The 21,065-nt window shown below is 34.5% G+C and overlaps 1 protein-coding gene across 1 annotated transcript in view; it reads right to left on the minus strand.

Moving 5' to 3' along the window:
• jph1a (junctophilin 1a) overlaps positions 1-20,199 on the minus strand; it is a 50,442-nt gene extending 30,243 nt beyond the window's left edge. The window contains exons 1-2 of the mRNA XM_073831054.1: positions 19,557-20,199; positions 13,896-14,658 (exon numbers count right to left, since the gene is read on the minus strand). Coding sequence (XP_073687155.1) covers positions 13,896-14,658; positions 19,557-19,935 — 1,142 coding nt within the window. The 5' untranslated portion in view covers positions 19,936-20,199. The remainder of the gene's footprint in view (positions 1-13,895; positions 14,659-19,556) is intronic.
• Between the last annotated feature and the right edge of the window lie 866 nt (positions 20,200-21,065).

Below are 21,065 nucleotides of genomic sequence, written 5' to 3' on the forward strand. Positions count from 1 at the left end.
CTGTCTATTAAAGTTATCTGACATTATCAAGATGAATTTGTTCTGACACAGTTTCACTCTGAGTTCTTGTCATATTTTATTACCATTTTCTGAACTATAGTGAATAAACTGATAATGTGAGAAATGTTTAAGGTGTCTGAATAAATTTTGGTTTGACTGTAGCTTACAGGTTTACATTTTGCCATCTGTAGAATCTTTAGAACATGTAGTGTTGGAAAATACTGCCCAGAACAAATATTCACATTCAAAATCAAAGAAACTGAACAACAGATCTTATATCAGTCTAAAAAGTATTGCTTTCATGCCTCATAGGCTGCTGTCCTGAATCGACCCGAGGGATCTCAGCTCATCGCTTCACAAAATACACTCACTAAATTGAGCATCATTTGATCTCCTTCCTAAAAAGGCATTGAAATCACTTGATGAATAGTTAACAGTCTTTAGTTTTGTCACAACTATAATGCATGAGCTATGTTCAGAATAGCATACTAACATACTATGCATACTATGTATACTTTGCACAGTATACAAATTTCCTGTACAGACAGAATAACCCAGACATGCAATATTTGGCAAAATGAGCAGAGCTAGCTGGATAGGTAGAATAGTGTATTGCATGATGCAGTGCGCTTGATTTGACCTTCCATTTCCATGTGATGAACCAGAAGTAATGTCAGCCGACGCATAAATATCTTTCCTTCATCTTGACTCATTTGGTTGGACTTCCAAATGTTAAGACATTCCTTTTGAATACAATTTCCCATTTCATCTGCTGAGTCCAAAACCACTCTCTGAGTACCTACTTCTTTTAAAAGTACTTACTCTGTATTCATTAAAACGTACATTCTATAGTAGAAATATAATCCTGGCATACTACATTTGTCATGTTGTCATTGTTATGTGACTAACAATATCAGTTGAGTCACTTCACTGCCATTCACAAATACTCTCCCATGGCCTTAAGGGACAGTAAAATGCTTATAGAGTGCTACAGAGTTGACCTAGTATTGTAGGCCAAAATCCCAGAAACAAGTTAGCATGTTAGCTTACTTCTAGTTCCATTGTTTTTTGAATGGGTTTTTGGTTAAATGGCTGAAATAATGTCTGTGGTTAACACAAGCTCAACATATTTTTGTTTTATTCTACGGCATAAAATACACTAGAACTAAGTAAATGTTTTTCACTTTTTCACATCTTGAAAAACATGGATCTACTATGGAAGCCCATTTGCACCACTGAATAAAAAATTTAAAAATGGTAATTGCGGCTTTTTGTCACAATTCTGAGACACAATTGAAACTGCAGTTGTGAGTTATAAAGCCAGAATTGTGAGATATAAACTCTACAACTATAAAATCAACTCTACAACAAAATTGTGAGATATAAACTTGCAATTCAGACTTTTTTTCTCAGAATTGTGCGAAATAAACTCGCAATTGCAGGTTATAAAGTCAGAATTACGAGAGACAAAATTGCAGTTGCAAGTTATAAAGTCAGAATTGCGAGATACAAACTCTACAAATCAACTCTACAACAGAATTGTGAGATATAAACATGTAATTCTGAGAAAAGTCACAACTGGGAGATAAAAATCACAATTCTAAGAAAAAAAAGTCAGAATTTGCAAATTCACATCTCGCAATTCTGACTTTATTTCGCACAACTGCAAGTTTGAATCTCACAATTGTGCATTTTTTCTTAGAATTGTGAGATATAAAGTCAGAATTGCGAGATATAAACTCTACAACTATAAAATGAACTCTACAACAAAATTGTGACATATAACCATGCAATTCCAAGAAAAAAAGTCACAATTGGGAGATAAAAATTCACAATTCTAAGAAAAAAAAAATCTGAATTTGCAAATTCACATCTCTCAATTCTGACTTTATTTCACGCAATTACAAGTTTGAATCTCGCAATTGTGCATTTTTTCTTGGAATTCTGGGATATAAACTCACAATTGCAAGTTATAAAGTTAGAATTGCGAGATACAAACTCTACAAATTATAACATCAACTCTACAACAGAATTGTGAGATATAAACATGTAATTCTGAGAAAAAAAAGTCACAATTGAAAGATAAAAATGAATAATTCTAAAAAAAAAAAATTCAGAATTTGCAAATTTATATTTCGCAAATCTGACTTTAGTTTTCATAATTGCTAGTTCAAATCTCGCAATTGTGAATTTTCTTGCAGAAACTTCTGACACAATTCTGACTTTAAGAATTGTAAGATATAAACTAGCAATTCTGAGAAAGGTTTTTCCCCCTCAGAACTGGACTTTTACATCTCAAGAGTTCTGAGAAAAATAGTCAGAATTGCAAAATATAAACTCAAAATTGTGACAAAAAAAAAAGGATGTAGGATAAAAAAAAATCGCAATTACCTTTTTTTTATTTTTTTTATTTTTTTAAATAAAGACTAAAAGAGTTGTCTGAAGCTTAATGGTGATTCCGATGATGACCATGATGTTCTGAAGACTGTTTTTGTTTATTTGCGGAGATTATCATGATGAACAAAATCTGTAGAAATCTTATTTAATGCAATAATCCAAAAGCCAACAAATCATTGGGGTACTTTCCGCTTCTGTTTTATGATAATTTGTTTAAAGTTATATTTTTGGCCTTTTTATTCCTTTGTTAATCAGATAGGACAGTCGAGAGATGACAGGAAACCACTGGGTAGAGAGAGGGGAACGGGATCAGCGAAGCTTTCGGCAGTGACCTGTTTTATGATCATTAAATTTCAGACAAGATTTTATCACATACTGTTTTTTGCCTACTATATAGTAGGGAAGTATGCATATTTGAATACAGCCCTAGTCTGTTACAGGTAGTATTAGAGGGAGGGACATTCTCATCCTAGATAGCCTTTGATTGGACAAAATCTGTGAAGTGCAAAATGACATCCTGAATATTTTGGTCCGTTTTCATGGAAAAAAAAAAAAATGGAAATGTATGTATATGCCACATGACCTCAGAACTAACAGATATCAACTAAAAGCCACAAAACTCTCATTTTTAATAAATTTGAGAATGCATCACTGATAATCAAAGATCACCATGTCCACTTGTTCATCCATTAGCGAACCTTATTTACATCTGCCATGTTTTAACAAGAGCTTGCAACCTTTGCATCCGATCAGTGAGATCTGCATCCTGTTTTTTATCTTGTGATCAGCACACAGTGGTCACGTAGCTATCGCTTTCTAATTTTCGCTCTTTATTAAATTAATGAAATAAATAAATAAACAGGAAGTAGGAGCCGAACCATCTGCCTTCCTCACAGTAACACTTCTAGTGCAGAAAAAGCAGTGCATGGCTGACAGGATGACTGGATGCAATCGCCATGGCAACGCTACAGCACTCTGGCAGGTGCTTCTACACATCATCTGGCCCTGTGTTAACAAATAGCAAGAGCTTTACAAACCAAGCGGAATAAAGACTTTACGGCTATGGCACGCATACAGGATCTCATATACCCACTTAACACTGGCATATACAAACATGAATCTTCCAGCAGGGTGGGATATCACATGTCGTGCATTCAAGCGAAAGCTTCGTGAGCTTAAACACACACAATCACGTACGTTGTCGAGAAACTTGATGTCTCTTGTATAGCGTTCGCGGCACCGTTAAAGGAAAGGTCACATCGCCTGGCAACGAACTGCATTGAGCTCCAGCTGCAATTTTAATTAGGGCAAAACTGTTTCCTGCCCTCTGCTTCCTCTCCTTCCGTTTACAAGTGTGCGGTCGATATAAGCAGGTGAAGTGGACACGTCTTCCTCCTGACCGCTTTGATTCAAGTGCAAACAAATCCATATGGCCCTAACAGACAACTCCAGCACACATTCATTACAAATCTAGGTGAAAGGGGAACAGGACAGTTCACTTCCTAATGATGTAAGTATTAGGTCCTAATACTATTATATTGCTTCCTTATGCAATTTTGAAATGAGAGAAAACAAAAATTTCCAGATAAATTAACTCACCTCCAGTCATTCAAGATGTTCATGTCTTTCTTTCTTCAGTCGTAAATAAATTGTTTTTTAAGGAAAACATTTGAGGATTTCTCTCCATATAGTGGACTTCTATGGTGCTCCTGAGTTTGAACGTCCAAAATACAGTTTAAATGCAGCTTCAAAGGGCTCTACACAATCCCACCCAAGGAAGAAGGGTCTTATCTAGCAAAACAATCAGTTATTTACTTTAAAAAATTGAGAATTTATATACTTTTTAACCTCAAATGCTCATCTTGTCTAGCTCTGCATATACTCTGTGTATTCCGGTTCAAGGCAGTTAGGGTATGTTGAAAAACATCTTATTTTCTCCTCCAACTTCAAATCATTCTACGTCGTTGCTCAAGTACCGACCAAGTGTTTACAAAGTGAACGTGCAAAGAAGATCAAACACCCTTTACAAAAAAGGTAAAACAGCCATGTACAATGATTTTGAAGTTGGAGACAAAATGAGATGGAGTTTTTCGACATACCCTAACTGTCTTGAACCAGAATACACATAGTTCACGCAGAGCTAGACAAGACGAGCATTTCAGGTTAAAAAGTATATAAATTGTATAAATTGAAAAATAACAGATTGTTTTGCTAGATAAGACTCTTCTTCCTTGGCTGGGATCATTAGGAGCCCTTTGAAGCTGCATTTAAACTGCATTTTGGAAGTTCAAACTCACGGCCACCATAGAAGTCGTCTATATGGAGAGAAATCCTCAAATGTTTTCCTTAAAAAACAATTTCTTTACGACTGAAGAAAGAAAGACATAAACATCTTGGACGACAAGGGGGTGAGTACATTATCTAGAAATTTTTGCTCTGGAAGTGAACTTCTCCTTTAAGATTTTTTATTTAGGAATGGTGCATTACACTGGTCAAATGTGACAAAAAAGAAATGTATTCACCTTTTCTTCAATGCGGAAGTATATGCAGGTTTTACATGACGAATGGTTAGACCTAATTAATTCGGTCAAAATTTAGTAAAAATTGTAATATTGTGGATTATTATTACAATTTAAAATAACTGTTTTCTATTTTAATGTAGTTTACAATAGAACTTTATTCCTGTGATGGCAATACTGAATTTTTAGCAGCTTTTACTCCAATCTTGATGTACATGATGCTTCAAAAATCATATCAATATGATGAATTGATGCTCAAAAACATTTTTTGATAATATCAAAGTTGAGGAGCTTTATATTTTGGTGAACATTATCCATCTTTTTTCTTCCTATAAGAGTGGGCATTTCTTCCATTTGTACATTTTTTTGGGTCTGGCTTCCAGTCTTATCCGCATCCAGCTCTTTTTATCTGTATAAAACAGCTTGTTTTGTTGCTTGATATTGCAAATTGGAAGAGTTGGGGTACTTGGACTTGTACTCGGACTTGAGTCGAATTAATACAGCCTAGGTGAGCATAAGAGAGCTTTTATGCACCGTAAATATATTATAAATATATTTTATATTTAAACGTTACCATTTATATTTTTAATAATCACTCCAGAATAACAATTTCCTGATCATTTACTCATCCCCATGGCATCCAAGATGTTCATGTCTTTCTTTCTTTCTTCAGTCGAATAGAAAATAAGGGTTTTAAGGAGAAAAATCCGGGATATAGTGATCCAAATTGCAGTTTCAATGTTGCTTCAACGGACTCTGCATGAAACAGGGTCTTATCTAGCCAAACGCGATTTTAACCACAAATGCGATGTGCGTCCATGACTTCACGCATCATGTAATTACGTTGGAAAGGTCACGCATGGTTAGTTCATCTTCATCTGTGTACTTTGGTTTAAAAAGGTAGGATAAGGCAAAAAAGTCCATCTCAATTTCCCCTCCAACTTTAATACACCCAACATCATTGTTTTACCTTTTTTTGTAAAAGGCATTTGACTTGGTTTGGTACTTCCACCTACATCACATGCTCTCTTTCCAATGTGACTATAAAGTCGACTATGAAGACAAGCATTTGTGGTTAAAAAGTATATAAATTTTTATTTTTTTCCGAAAATGACCAATCGTTTCACTCTAAGAAATTGTGTACAGCCCTTTAAAGCTGCACTGAAACTGCAATTTGGACCTTCAACCTGTTTAACCCCATTGAAGTCCACTATATGAAGTAAAATCCTGGAATGTTTTTCTTAAAAAAAAAACTTTCTTTTTAACTGAAGAAAGAAAGACATGAACATCTTGGATGACAAGATTGCAGTGTGGCACTGTACCAATTCTTATTCATATTTGCTCATATCGAGTTCTATAAGCTTTACGATAAGCACATAGAACCTTAAATCTTCTGAATTATATAATGAGCTTAGGTAGATATAGCATTGGGAATTGAAGAGAAATGCAGAGGTGCGGATCAGCGCAGTTTTACACGCCAATGCTGTGCCGTTCCTAATATTTACTGTACACAGAGATCTTACTGTTATTAATACCATGTGATGGGCCGAAAGGGAGGGTGAGGCCGCATGACAAAGCTGGCAGATGTTTGGCCTGACAGGGATACACTAATCTTGGCTTTAAACGCAATTGCTAATATCAATCACTACAGCTGTGGATCATTAGATATCAACATAAATTATGCAAGTTTTCCAATAACCATATTTCGCTTCCATTTGACTAATTTGCCCGAATTAAATCCGAACTGTCATTCTACTTATCCAGTAATGGACTTCGCAACTGTACAAACTAATTATGGCAGCATTCTGAGAGAAACTGAGATGTGATTTAGCTTTCCTCATTCCTCATGTGTCCTCATTCCAGAAGGCATTAATTAAAAATACGATGGCTGCGTCTATCAGTCTTTTTATGTGTTGCTCATATTAAGCTCTGGTCAGGGGACTTGTCTGGAGTTCGGCATCAGCACGTTTAATTTTAGTGGTCAAGCTGTGCTGGAGTGTACTTGGCTCTCTCATGGGTCTGCGTTGAGCTGGATGTGGAAAGGCTCTTCACTCATAACCTGTCAACATGAAGTAATCCCTCGCTGCATTTCAACCACAGCGATACACGGATGAGAGGGATTGGGCGGCTCGGGTAACGAACGGCTTCGTCAACCAATCAGAGGTTGTTCTTTGCTGTAAGTGGATTTTTTACACTCTGTAAAACACAGTGTGCTTTTAGAGATGGATCTGTGCCTTCTCTGAAAGCACACCCTAAAATAAATGATCTAATTACATTATTATATTCAATTGTTGGAGCATTGGCGCATGCAATGTTTATTTCTTAGACATGTTTGGAGAGGTTGACTAATATTATTTATTTATTCATAATACAAATCTAGATTATCTTTACGTCAAGTACACCACCGTTCAAAATTTTGGGGTCTGTATGAGTTTTTTTTTTAAATTAATATTAGTGCAGACAAATCGATTAATCGCGATTAATCGCATCCAAAATAAATGTTTATGCATACATATATGTAGTGATTATGTATACACATATATGTATTTATATTTATATATGATTTATTTTATAAATATATTATAACATTTATTTCTTAAATATACTGTACATGCATTTGTGTTTATTTAAATATACATATAAATATACTCAGCACACACACATATGTTAACAAACTTTTATTTTGGAGGCGATTAATCGCGATTAATCGATTTGGCTGCACTAATTAATACTTTTATTCAGGAAACATTAAATTGATCAAAAGTGACAGTAAAGACATTTAGAATGTTACAAAAGATTTCTGAATCCTAAAAAAAAAAAAAACGGTTTCCACAAAAATACTAAGTAAATGAATACTTAAGAAATGTTTCTTAAGCAGCGAATCAGAATATCAGAATGATTTTTGAAGGATCATGTGACACTAAAGACTGGAGTAAAAGTGCTGAAAATCCATCTTTTTCCCCAAATTCCATTTTATTTTTTTCCAAATTATTTTTGTTACTGGATTCCGGATTCCATCTTTTTTTCCCATAATTTTTTTTTTTTGTACTCAATTTTAATGGTTAAATTAAATTTTAGTAAATCAAGAAACACATCTTATCAAATCATATCTTATACAATTTGATAACAATTCCTTAAAAATGTAACAAAAATATATTTTTTGGATTCTGTGATTTAGTTTTTTCTTCTGGTAAAAAAAAAACAATTAAATTCATAATCAAATAAAATTTAACTAATTTATTTTGGCAAAGTGCAAAAATACAAAAACGTACTGTTAAAAGAAAAACATAGGATAAAAATTGTAATTTTTTTTTTTTTTAAGTTTTAGTACTAATTTTAAAATAATTACAATAATTGAGCGGACATTCTACTGTACAGAAATATATTTCTGTCACAATTTCTTCAAGTTAAACTTAACTTTTATTTTGACGGGTTGCCATGAAGATCTTTTGTGTGTGTGTATATAATATGATGATACTTTTTCTCAAATTAAGCAGTAAAATGCTCACGAAGAGACTCTGGAGATGAATTTCTTGTGTTCATGTCCTCATATAGTGAAAGAGCAGAGGCTGAAAACACGGCGAGCGTCACACACGCTTCAGTCTGTGTGGTAAATGAAATTAACTTTGTTTAACTGTTAAACTTACATTGCTACAACTTTAAAAGTTAAGTTTTTCTGCAAACAGTACATTAAATAGTTAAGTATGAACATCATAGTTTTCTGATATTGTTGGGTGAGACAATAAACTGTACAATTTATTGGTAAAACTGATACTAAAAATCAAAACAAGCATTAATAATGAAAAGCAATATCAGCCAAACCTATTATTTTTCTATTTAATTATCTTTCAATTAATTAAAGCATGTTCAACCTGTATATTTAACATTATATGTCTTAATTTCTATCATAATTACTGTTATCCTTTGCTAACTAACTGGCTCAAAGTGTGTGTGTCAGTGTGTTTATATCAGTGTGCATGCATGTGGGTAAGAGACAAATGCAGATGAAGTCATTGTTGCGGCTGACGATAAACATTTGTGAAGTCTATTGGCACGTAGGGCAGATGACAGCCAGGCAGTGATGGGCTACTGTATCAACTGCTACTGGCTTATGTATTTCTGTCCAGAGCTGATAAGTTGACTCCATCCTTTCCTTATTTAGTCAGCCTGAGTTCTGTGCTGCTGACACACCAGAGAGCATAAGAGAGAAAGAGAGAGAGAGAGAGAGAGAGAGAGAGAGAGCACAAGGCTGTAGGTTGACTGAACAATTAAACGCTCCTCTCTTCCCTCCTTTTTATGGTGAATGACTAATATCAAATGGAGCTGAGTGTGAAGAGGGTGAGAAAAGGTGGGAGGAAAAATTGAAGGGCTCTTTTACCTCTCTCAGTCTCTCATTCATAATCACTAGCATAACCAAAGCTGTCATTATAAATCAGGGAGGAGTGGTTTGTTCATGATTCTGCCACTTTTAGAAAATGTATATGAATTAATATGTCCGTGCCACCCAACTTTTTGAGAGTTAATAAATATGCTTGCCTTAATGAGACCCTCACATTTTTCAAACCATTGCTAAGGTCATATTTTATGTCAAAACGGAAACAAAAAAACAAGACATTTAACAAGACTTAATTTTCAAGAATTTCTGCTCTAATTCTCCTAAATGAAATGAAAGCTAACTAAAATGTGTACTGTAAATATAAAAACATTGTATTACAGTATTAAAAAATATAATACACCAAAATGTTTATTTGCAGAGGGATTACTCATTTTAAGGGGCTAACGATTATTTTATTAATCAAGTAATCGGACGATTATTCTGGGGATTAATTGAGTAATCGGATAATTATAATTAATAACCAGTTGATTATTCTGACGATTAATCGAGTAATCTGATCATTATAATTAATAACCAGTCGGTTAGTCTGGTGATTAATCGAGTAATCTGCTACTTATAATTAATAACAAGTCGATTATTATGCCAATTAATCGCGTAATCCGATCATTATAATTAATAACCAATCGGTTATTCTGACGATTAATCGAGTAATCTGCTACTTAAAATTAATAACCAGTCAATTATTCTGGCAATTAATCGAGTAATCGAATAATTATAATTAATAACCAGTCAATTATTCTAGCAATTAATTGAGTAATCGGATAATTATAATTAATAACCAGTCGATTATTCTAGCAATTAATTGAGTAATCGGATAATTATAATTAATAACCAGTCGATTATTCTGTGGATTACTTGAGTAATCTGATTATTATAATTAACAACCAGTCAATTATTCTAGCAATTAATTGAGTAATCGGATAATTATAATTAATAACCAGTCAATTATTCTAGCAAATAATTGAGTAATCAGATAATTATAATTAATAACCAGTTGATTATTCTGACGATTAATCGAGTAATCAAAAAAATTATAATTAATAACCAGTCGATTATTCTAGCAATTAATTGAGTAATCAGATAATTATAATTAATAACCAGTTGATTATTCTGACGATTAATCGAGTAATCAAAAAATTATGATTAATAACCAGTCGATTATTCTAGCAATTAATTGAGTAATCGGATAATTATAATTAATAACCAGTTGATTATTCTGACGATTAATCGAGTAATCTGATCATTATAATTAATAACCAGTTTTGACTAAACATATTAACAATATTGACTAAACATTTAATTAAAATGTCCACTTAATCTTTAATATTTGGCTATTTCTTTACTACAGAAATACTACAGCCACTGTAATTTCTTGAACGTGTATTAAAGCACATATTTTAAACCTGCATCACATAAATTTATGAAATTGAATCATAGCGCTTGTGAATTTACAATATTATTATGCTTTATTCAGAGTTTTATATGGTTTAACATGTCATACAGCCTTGGAAAATGGTCTAATAATGTGTTTCATGGAATCTCATCGGTGGAATCATGCGCCTCTTCCGGTATTTTGCCAGTTATTGACATGGGCAAACTACAGTCGAGGATTTTTTAAAATAGAGTACTCAAATTGAATTCGAGGAATCAGGACAGCCCTACTAATTTTGTTTCATGTTTGTCTTTTTTTTTTTTTTTTGATGCACATGGTGTGTTACTTTATAATAAAATCCTATTCATCTGTACATTAATAAGACATTTAACCGAACAGTAGTTTCAAAGTAAGTTAAAGCTCACTCTTGTCAATATTTTTCTTTGCTAACACCTGAAGTGAACCTGTTACATTCTGTAGCTGTCCTGACACTGAATCTGTCATGTTTACTTTCACAGAAAGGCCAAGTACGCTAGTTAACCTTTCACACTACCTCCTAAAACAGCAGATTCTGTTGACCGCAGCAAGAGCCCTACCCCTGAAGCAAGAGGGGGTCCGTAGGATTACATTTACGACCCTTTGAAGGGAATATACTCTAGGGTGGGGTGAAGATAGTGTATTACTGTATCAATCTTTAAAGCACTGCTAGCCAGCCAAGACTCTTGCTCAGCTGTAACTGAATGCAAGTAATGCATAGCAAAATGGCTATACTTTACTTTCATAGCACTGGTAATGACCCTGGAGCGTAAGTCTTGTAACCCTGACCCACTGCTTGTCGAGGGAGAGGTAATCACAGAAGACAGGCCACTCCTGAGAGGGACACATGCCAGACACTCAGCTAATGATGCCTAGTATGTGCTATGTGTCTTACTCTAAGTTAAAATAAATGCAGAAAATGTAAATAGCCTGAAAGTGGCACTCAAACCAACTGTTAACCTATATGACCCCTATGAACACAGGCAGCACAAATGCTGCCTATATTCTGCGTCATGTTATTTTTTTATTGATTGGCTGATCACTAACATGTGGACAGAACATCAGGGTCAGCAGATAGACAAAACACACACATGAGGTAGACGTTTACATATACACATACCAACAGCAGTATCGGTGATCTTTAACCCATAAAATGAATATACCAGGGCTGAAAAGTTAGTGGAGTGAAACTGGAGTGACACAGGAACTAAGAATTTATACTTATTTAAAGTAAATCTCTCTAACCCACCGTTTATATTCATACAGTGTGTGTATATATTCACACATAACTCATTATACTGGAATTTGGTCTACTGAGGGCTGCAAAAGATTTATAATGTTCAACAAAGTATCTGTTTGGTTGGTCAACGGAAGGAACATGTGCATGTGAGTTTCCCCGAGACCTGTTTAGGATGTTATGAATTTGTGTGCCTTGAATAAATGGTTTACACAACACATCCATTAAAATGTCTGTCTTGGCAAGGGAACAGGCATCATAATAGTGTACATGAGATGCATGACCCCATGACTGCTCCCTGCGCATCTGAGCTATGCATAAATAATAGACACCAATCCTCAAAAAAGTTGTTTGCACAACCTTTCAAAATGCTTTTTAACCATTTAAAAACAACTGAGCTTTGCTGAATGTTGTTGGTGTGTGAGGCAACATCTTAAAATAGGTCTATGACATATGGTTAATGAACGACATCTAAATAAATGCCCTATACGGCTGAACCATGCAGACATCACAGCTTAACAGTACAAGCAGTAACAATCTTGGGAATGTTACAGAAGCCTTGATGTGGCGGGTGCACTTGATCACAGCAGTTTTAAGTCAATCTGTCATGACTGACATCATATATTATGAAACTGTGATGATTCTACAGTTGTGACAGACAGTCATATATTCTTGTTATAATGTGTTTTATCATTTACTCACCTTTATTTTGTTCCAACACACATTTGACTTTTTTACAGAGACTACAAATAGAGAAAAATGAACTGACGATATAATGAGGATCCATGCTGTTGAGTTTCAAAATGTCAAAAACACACTATTAAAGTATCATGAAAGTAGTCAATACAGCTGTGCTATGTGCAAACTCTTATAAAATGACAGCTTAGTGTGCGTAACAGACCAACATTTAACCGAAAACCTTTTTGTACTCAATATTAACTTGTGGAAGTGCAACTGAGATATCCAAGCTAGTGGAGCAGTTTTAATTTAGCATTATTTATAGTATTTTTCATATTTTTTTCAGCTTTTTAGTTTAGGTTTCAGTCTTCTTTATTAGAGTCTTCTTCTTTATTTAAGTCTATATTGTATGTACTCTAGTAATGCTTTAGTAAGTTTAAGCAATTTTTTTATTGTATTTTTATGTGTGTGTGTGTGTGTGTGTGTGTGTATGTTAGTGCTGTTAAATTGATTATTCACGATTAATCGCATCCAAAATAAAAGTTTGTTTACATAATATGTGTATACTGCGTATATTTCTATATACATCTGTGTATGTATTTATATATACATATGTATTAAATATACACATGCAGTACACACATATATATATAATATGGCTTTATATATATATATATGCAATTAATATATATATATATATATATATATTTGATGTGATTAATCGCAATTAGTCAGCTGCAAAGACTATATATATATAGATAGATATATTTAAAGTGATTAATCGCAATTAACTAATTTGACGTCAAGTTTTATTATTAATAAATATATAACTATAAAAATATATGCGATTAATATATATATATATATTTAATGAAATTAATTGCAATTAATCGATTTTATTTAAGTTTTATTATATATAAATAAATTAAATATATATATTCGAAGCAATTTACGGATTTGACATGAAATTTTATTATACATATATCAATTTGACAGCATGCTGCAGTGGAGTAAGTTTTTTTTTTTTTTTTTTTTGCACACAGAACCATTGTGTGACTTTCGAAGACTTTTTTTGCATTCTGGAGCTCAACATTTACTTTCATTATTAACGAGTGGCCATTACATTCTAATGTTTCACTTTTTACGTTCCACTGAAGAAGAAAGTCATATGAGTTTGGACCAACATCAGATTTAGTAAATAATGCCAGAATTTAAAATTTTGGCTTTAAAAAAGGATTTTCAGCAAAGGAGGTGCGTTACCTTGACACTGCTATTTCCACTTTAGTCCTGGCGATAGCTGCCGCCCTTCGAGCCCCCTCCACGGCCCTGTCCACTTTTTCTTTAGTTTTATGGTTTTTAAGAGGAATAAGCTGCTTCCTTATCCCACGCACCAACACGTTATTTTTATACTTCCCCTCCTCTTTGGTTCCATCTGGGAATATAGTGCATCCGTATCCATGCCTCTTGTTGTTCATCCATTCCCCTTCGTACTTCAGACCGTTGGATCGCTCACTGACTCCAAATCCATTCCGTTTGTCATTCTTCCACTCGCCCATGTAGGACTCTGTGGTGATGGCGTCCACATGGTCCTCCATGGGGGTGTACTCATCAGGCACCTCTCCGTCTCCATAGCTGATAGTGGAGTTGGCGTCGCTGGAACTGATGCGGCTCATGGTGGCGTCACTACGTGCCGAGCTCCGTTTGCTAGAGATGGACGTTTTGGAGTCAGATTTACGTAGCTGGCGGAGGCTGCCAAAGAGGGACCCGCGGCGGAACAGGCCCTTCTTCTTTCCGGTGACGACTTCGGTGTCGCTGTGAAAATTCAGCACGAAACCACCACGGCTTCCAACTGGTGTGTCAGGTACGGCGTCCTGCAGAACGGCGCCATTGCTTTGCACACTTCTTAGGGAGGCCAAGGAGGTGCGAAGCGGAGAGCGGATAATAGTGGCCATTCCATAAGGCACGCTCTGTCGCACACCGTAGCCATGCCTCATGCCCCCCATCCACTGGCCTTGATATGTGCCTTATGAAAACAGAAAAGAACATTAAACTCATGTAGATCAAACAGAAGTTTTATACCTTGCTTAATTTGACTGAAACCTATTCATAATTTCAGCTTTAAGGGCAGGTCAAATGAGTTTTTGTAACACAGCTATACTTCAATGTAAACAGTCTGCAAATTTGTTAATCAAAAAAGTGCATTATAAATAAAGATACTGACTTTCTCAAAAGTAAGAGTAGACTCTAAACGGCCTTAGTAAGTCATCATATTTTCAAATCTTTTGCCTGTTTACAATATACGTCACAATATACGCCCAGACAAAGACGATCAAACAAACAGACAAACAAACAAACCCCAAGTGCTGCAAGTTAAATAAAATGTACAAGTGTATCTGTTAACAAAAAAAAAAACATAATAAATCAAAACAAAAGAAACCAATACTCTCTTAAAATAAAAATTTCAAAATTTGTGTAGGAAGGATTGGAGAGGTTCCCAGAGTCTCCTGAATTTGTCCTGTTTGTGGTTGAGGTCATAAGTTAATTTCTCCAAAGGAAATAGTTGGAATCTGAGATGTAGACCATTTTAGTAATATACATTTCTTAGCCAGAATTTTAGGGTAGTAAACAGAGATTTGAGGTCCGAGTCAAAAAGGTCTTTAGGAATGTCATTCAACAAAAAAAGTGAGGGAGATAAAATAAAATGTTTCCCTATTATCTCCTGGATTGCAGAGTGAACCCCTCTCCAAAATGGTTGGATGTGAACACAGGACCAAAATACATGAAAGAATGTGCCCTTACAAGTTTTGCATTTAAAACAGAGGTCGGAACATCCTGGGAACATTTTATGCAGTCGAACATGGGGAAAAATAAATTCTGTGGAAAAATTTACAATTTTGTTCATTTATGGAAATTGAGGTACATTTTCGAAAGATACCATCGCAGATCTTGGTCCAATCTTCAGAATTAAACAAAACTCCTAGGTCCCGTTCCCATAGTGGTTTCAAAGAATCATAAACTGAAGAATCAGAATAAGCTAGTAAGGCATAAAATTTTGAAATAAGTCCTTTGAATGAATTAACTGATAATATGGTTTCTTCCAGTTCCGATAATTTAAAGCGGAATTTATTTTGCTTTAAAAGTAACACATTAGTTTAATCCCCACAAAGACGTCTGGGTGTTAGTGTGTTTACATCGTGTCCACAGCAATAAAATTTGAACCTTTTGTTGTGTGCTCGTCATTTTACCGAGGACTGCTTCTCTAATTTTGGAGACTTCAACACAGGATACGCTAAATGCTTGTCCATGAAAGATAAGTCCATATCTACTTTATTTGAACCGACAAGAATCTCCAAACCACAACCTGTAATTTTGATTAATACGTTATGTGTACATTTTCAATTGAGTGCTTAAAATAAGTTTTTGTTACAGCTGTGCAATTAATCGAAATTCGATTTCGGCTTCAAGCGATCATGAAAATACAGTAATCGAGATGAAATGATTATATCACCCCATTCCGCCCCCTTTTCAGTGATGCGCTTGTGCTCCTTCATGTAAACCCTTGTCAGTTATGTCTTAAATGATTATAAACAGTTAAGAATAAAAATACATGTGTGACAGTATATTGGATCCGTCTGGCTCTTAAAGCGGCAACAAATAATATTCCTTCTGCCGTCTCTGTGCTTAATATTAATAAAACGTATATGATTTTATACGAGTGATTTATTTATGATTATATATGAGTTTATATCTCACAATTCTGACTTTGTAACTTTATATCACAATTCTCAGAAAAGTCAGTATCTTGCAATTCTGACTTTATAACTCACAATTGCAATTTTATACCTCAATATTTGTAGCTTTTAAAGCGGCAACAAATAATAGTCCTTCTGCCGTCTCTGTGCTTAATTTTAATAAAACGTAAAAATACAAAGAGAAAAATAACTCACTGCTCATGAATGAAGGACTTTTGTAGTTTTAATAAGAAACAAAGCATGTTTAATTATTACAGTGAAGACACTGTTTTATTTTACATTCAAATAATTACAAAAAAAAAATCATTCGTATCTTTTTTCTGTTGTATTGCTATCTTTAAATGAATCACTAATATAATGTTTTGGACCCAGTCATAAATGTGTTAAATAATCGTGATTACAATATTGATTAAAATAACCGTGATTATGATTTTTGCCAAAATCAAGCAGCCCTAGTTTACATCATGTGGAGAAGACACTGTGTTTCACGATTCCACATCTATGCAATCCAAACCTTTTGTTGTGTGCTCGTCATTTTACAGAGTTCAAAAATGCTTGTCCATGAAAGGTAAATCCGTACCTACTTTATTTGGACCAACAAGCGTCTCCGAACCACAACCTGCATGTATGATTAATACGTTATGTGTACATTTTCAATTTAGTGCTTAAAACATCAAGTTTTATATGTATATGTAATGTACCTAGTGCAACTTTGGGTTTCCAGGTAAACCACGATATTACGGTCTTACTGAAATAGTTCTGATAATTTGCTGTGAACCCACTATTTCCTAAGAATGTGTTGATTATAATATAGTCATTGTTCTAATTACTTTGTTTAATAATAAAGAAGGTAACTTAGACATATTTTGGTTTACAAACTGTATTGTTTCATCAGTTAGAGTTTCCAACACGCATTGTATACGGAAAGACCGATCACAACAGACTTGTCCAGCTGACCAATCACAACAGAGCAGGCTTATGGAAGGGAGGGGTTTACATATCTTAAGCTCTGAACTGCTTTGAATGAATCATTTCAAAATCATTGCAAAAATACATATTAAATGTATATTCTAAGAATATTACAATGTTCTGGCCTTAAATGCATTTGAACCTGTTGTAGAGGACTCCAACACAATATTAGGACACTTTAAAATACCATATGACCTGCTCTTTAATAGCATTAATGATGAAAAGCGTACACTTTAAGCGCATTAGCATATCTAATATCCATTAATGTTAGTTAACAACTCATAACTCATGATTAGCAAACCGTAAGAGTGTAACTGGTGACAATTGGGTAATTAAAGCTCTTGCCTCTTCAGTGATGCATGACAAATGTGTTTTATGTCCACAGTGTTCATCAGAGTCAGCCTAATCTAAAATCACTGTCACAAATGACACAGATTCTGAAACTAATTTGGAAACTAATGTAGGCTCTGAAAATGCAAAACACCACACTGCAATGCAAATAACTGCATATTAAATTGTGGCTCAGGTTTAATTAACAATCATGGTTGAATTATGTCATGTGTAATTGACTATATGTTGTGCATTCATGTAAAAAAAAAAAATCAAATATTCATCCTCATGTTACCAGCATTTCTTTAGTGTACTTTGAAGACATGGGTTTTATTTACACTCAATGGCAATGACCTGTGGCCTGACAGTTGGCAGAAACATAAATAGAATCAGGAACCTTAAATCAGCTCTTTTTCATTCTGTTCTCTTATGTTAAAGATTCTCAAAATTTCATTCATATGAAATCGCATCCTATTATTCACTGGCCCTGTGTCCCAATGTGCATAGCACCACCCTAAATAGTATTGAAAATTACTAATATCAGATGTATAGTATGCACATTGGGATGCATGCTGGGAAAACCTGAATCTACAGAGCAAAATGCATTGTTCAGTGCAGTCTGATTCCTGAACCAATGATTCTAATGAGCCGGTTCTATTAGTGAACCAAAAACATACAGCAAGGCCAGATTATATATTCTCTTTTTATGATAATATATAATCAATTTATTCAAAACTACCTATATGTAAACATAGTCTATTGCAGTACTTTTTGTTTGCAATGTTTTGATAGATGTCTAGTTTATATTATACATTATGTTATAAACGTTATATTATACATACAGATTTATTTTATTGTTTTTTAATCTTATTTTATTTATTACATTATCACTTTATTGTAATATTATCCTTGTTGTTATTGTAATATGTAACCATGGACCACAAAACCAGTCTTTAGCAGGAGAGGTAGGCCCTATATTTGTAGCAATTGCCAAAAATACATTGTATGGGTCAAAATCTTCCTTTTATGCTAAAAAATTATTTTGTAAATTTCCTACCATGAATATATCAAAACTTAATATGCATTGCTAGGAACTCCATTTGAACAACTTTAAAGGCGATTTTCTCAATATTTCGATTTTTTTTTAACCCTCAGATTCTATTTTTCAAATAGTTGCATCTCAGCCAAATACTGTCCTGTCCTAACAAACCATACATCAAAGGAAATCTTATTTATTTATAAAGTTCTCCGAGATTTATTTATAAACAAACACATTTTCAAACGAGTGACTCGTTTGATTTGATTCTGTTTTTTTTGGTAATCAAAAAAATGCAGCGCTATCAACAGTGTGTGTCCGACTCCCGAACGAATGACTCTTAAGAGCCGGTTCTTTTTAGTGAATCAAACAATAATGAATCATTCGGAGCGGTTACTGAATTTAATCTGACTCACTTACTGAACCGCAAGTTATTACTTTCGTCATGTCCGAATCCAAACGAAGCAACAGCTGTTACAGTGTTATGTTGTACTCAAGGCTCTGGAGGCTTAAATCAGCGTCGTAACTGTCTGGTTGTTCATATGACAAATTGTAGTCAAAGATATGTGCTTTGCTGTATGCATAAATGAATGAATAAATGAAATACGTTCCCATATTTTGATATGGTTAGGCCTGCAATTATAATATATGATCAGGACTAACATTTGTCTTCGTAAACACAATCAAATGTATCCCTGATTTATCTATAAAGATGATCATTTTGGTAACAGTCTGCTGTGCATCAAAAAAATGTCTTAGTAATGTTTAAAAGTACTAAATAATCATTAATAGACGAATCCTAAACGTGCAAATGACATTTGCAGTGGCACTTACCACCATCCCCATAGGTTTCGACTCCGTAGCCATCCTGTAGCCCATTACTCCACGTCCCATCGTATCTAGCAGGTGTATTGGTGCTCTGCCGAACTCCATAGCGACCCTTGAACCCGTGACTCCACTCCCCACGATAAACCCATTTTCCCTTGGTCTCAACACCCAGCCCGTGGCGTTTGCCCTGCGACCAGTAGCCCTGGTACGTATTCCCGCTGGGCCAGGTGTAGACCCCGACTATCTCGAAACCGTGGGACCAGGACCCGGCGTACTCGCCTTGACCCTTGGGTCCCGTGCAGATGCCGTGTCCGTGGGCTTTCCCGTCCTCCCATCCGCCACAGTAGGTGCCTCCATCGTCGAAGTCGAACCGTCCGCCCGTCATTCAGAATGGGATGAAAATAAAAACAGTCGTAACGTTGCCGTGCGCTTCTTCTTGTCTTTCTCTTTCATTAAACCTTCTTTTCCAAGCCGAGTTGAGCAGCAACGATTAAACCGGGTTGAATTAATCACAATGGAGATGTTGATGTTTGGTATTTCTGCTTGGGTTGTGAGAGTATGAATGAGGAGGCAGGTTTAGTGCATCATTACCGAAGCCGCACACGCTGGAACCGCCGCTGCGTTTCACCGACTCCCTCCGCTCGCAGGCGCTGCGCAGAGCAGACACAACGAGAGCGCGGCGCGGCAGCGAAAGACGCTGCCAATCGTCCCGCGTCATCAACGCGGCCCCGCCCACTTCACATTCACTGGGCTAAATGAGAGAAATGCTTTATTTTAATAAATAACAAAATACTGCATATATGAGCAAATCTTTGGAAAGATTTAAGCTGAATGTTATATAGGCCTACCTGTGAATTTTGTGGACTAGAACAAAAGTAACAATATTGCATTTTTAAATCATTCTATTTACTGGAGATTATGCGGGAAGGATTTGGAAACCTATAGACTACCAGTCAAAACTTATTGAACAGTAAGATTTTTTTATGTTTTATAAAAAAAAGTCTCTTCTGCTTACCAAGCTTGCATTTATTTGATTCAAAATTCAAAATACAAAATTCAAAATACAATAGAAATTTCTATTTGAATAGCCTATATTTTGAAATGGTATTTATTCCTGAGACCAAAGCATTTTCAGCATCATTACTCCAGTCTTTAGTGTCACATATGCTGATTTGCTGTTTAAGACACATTTCTTCTTCTTCTTCTTCTTCTTCTTCTTCTTCTTCTTCTTCTTATTATTCTTATTCTTCTTATTATTATTATTATTATTATTATTATTATTATTATTATTATCAATATTTAAAAAGTTAAGTAATTTTCTCAGGATTCTTTGATGAAATAAAAAGCTTTTGTAAGAAATAGTTTTTTTATAGAAATTGATACAAATTATAGAAATTAACACTTTTATTTAGCAAGGATGCTTTAAATTGTTCAAAAGTGGTGATAAAGACATTTATATTGTTACAAAAGATTTCTATATCATTTAAATGCTTTTCTTCTGAACTTTCTATTCAT

Source organism: Garra rufa, chromosome 24 (assembly GCF_049309525.1).
Source record: "Garra rufa chromosome 24, GarRuf1.0, whole genome shotgun sequence".
NCBI lineage: Eukaryota > Metazoa > Chordata > Actinopteri > Cypriniformes > Cyprinidae > Garra > Garra rufa.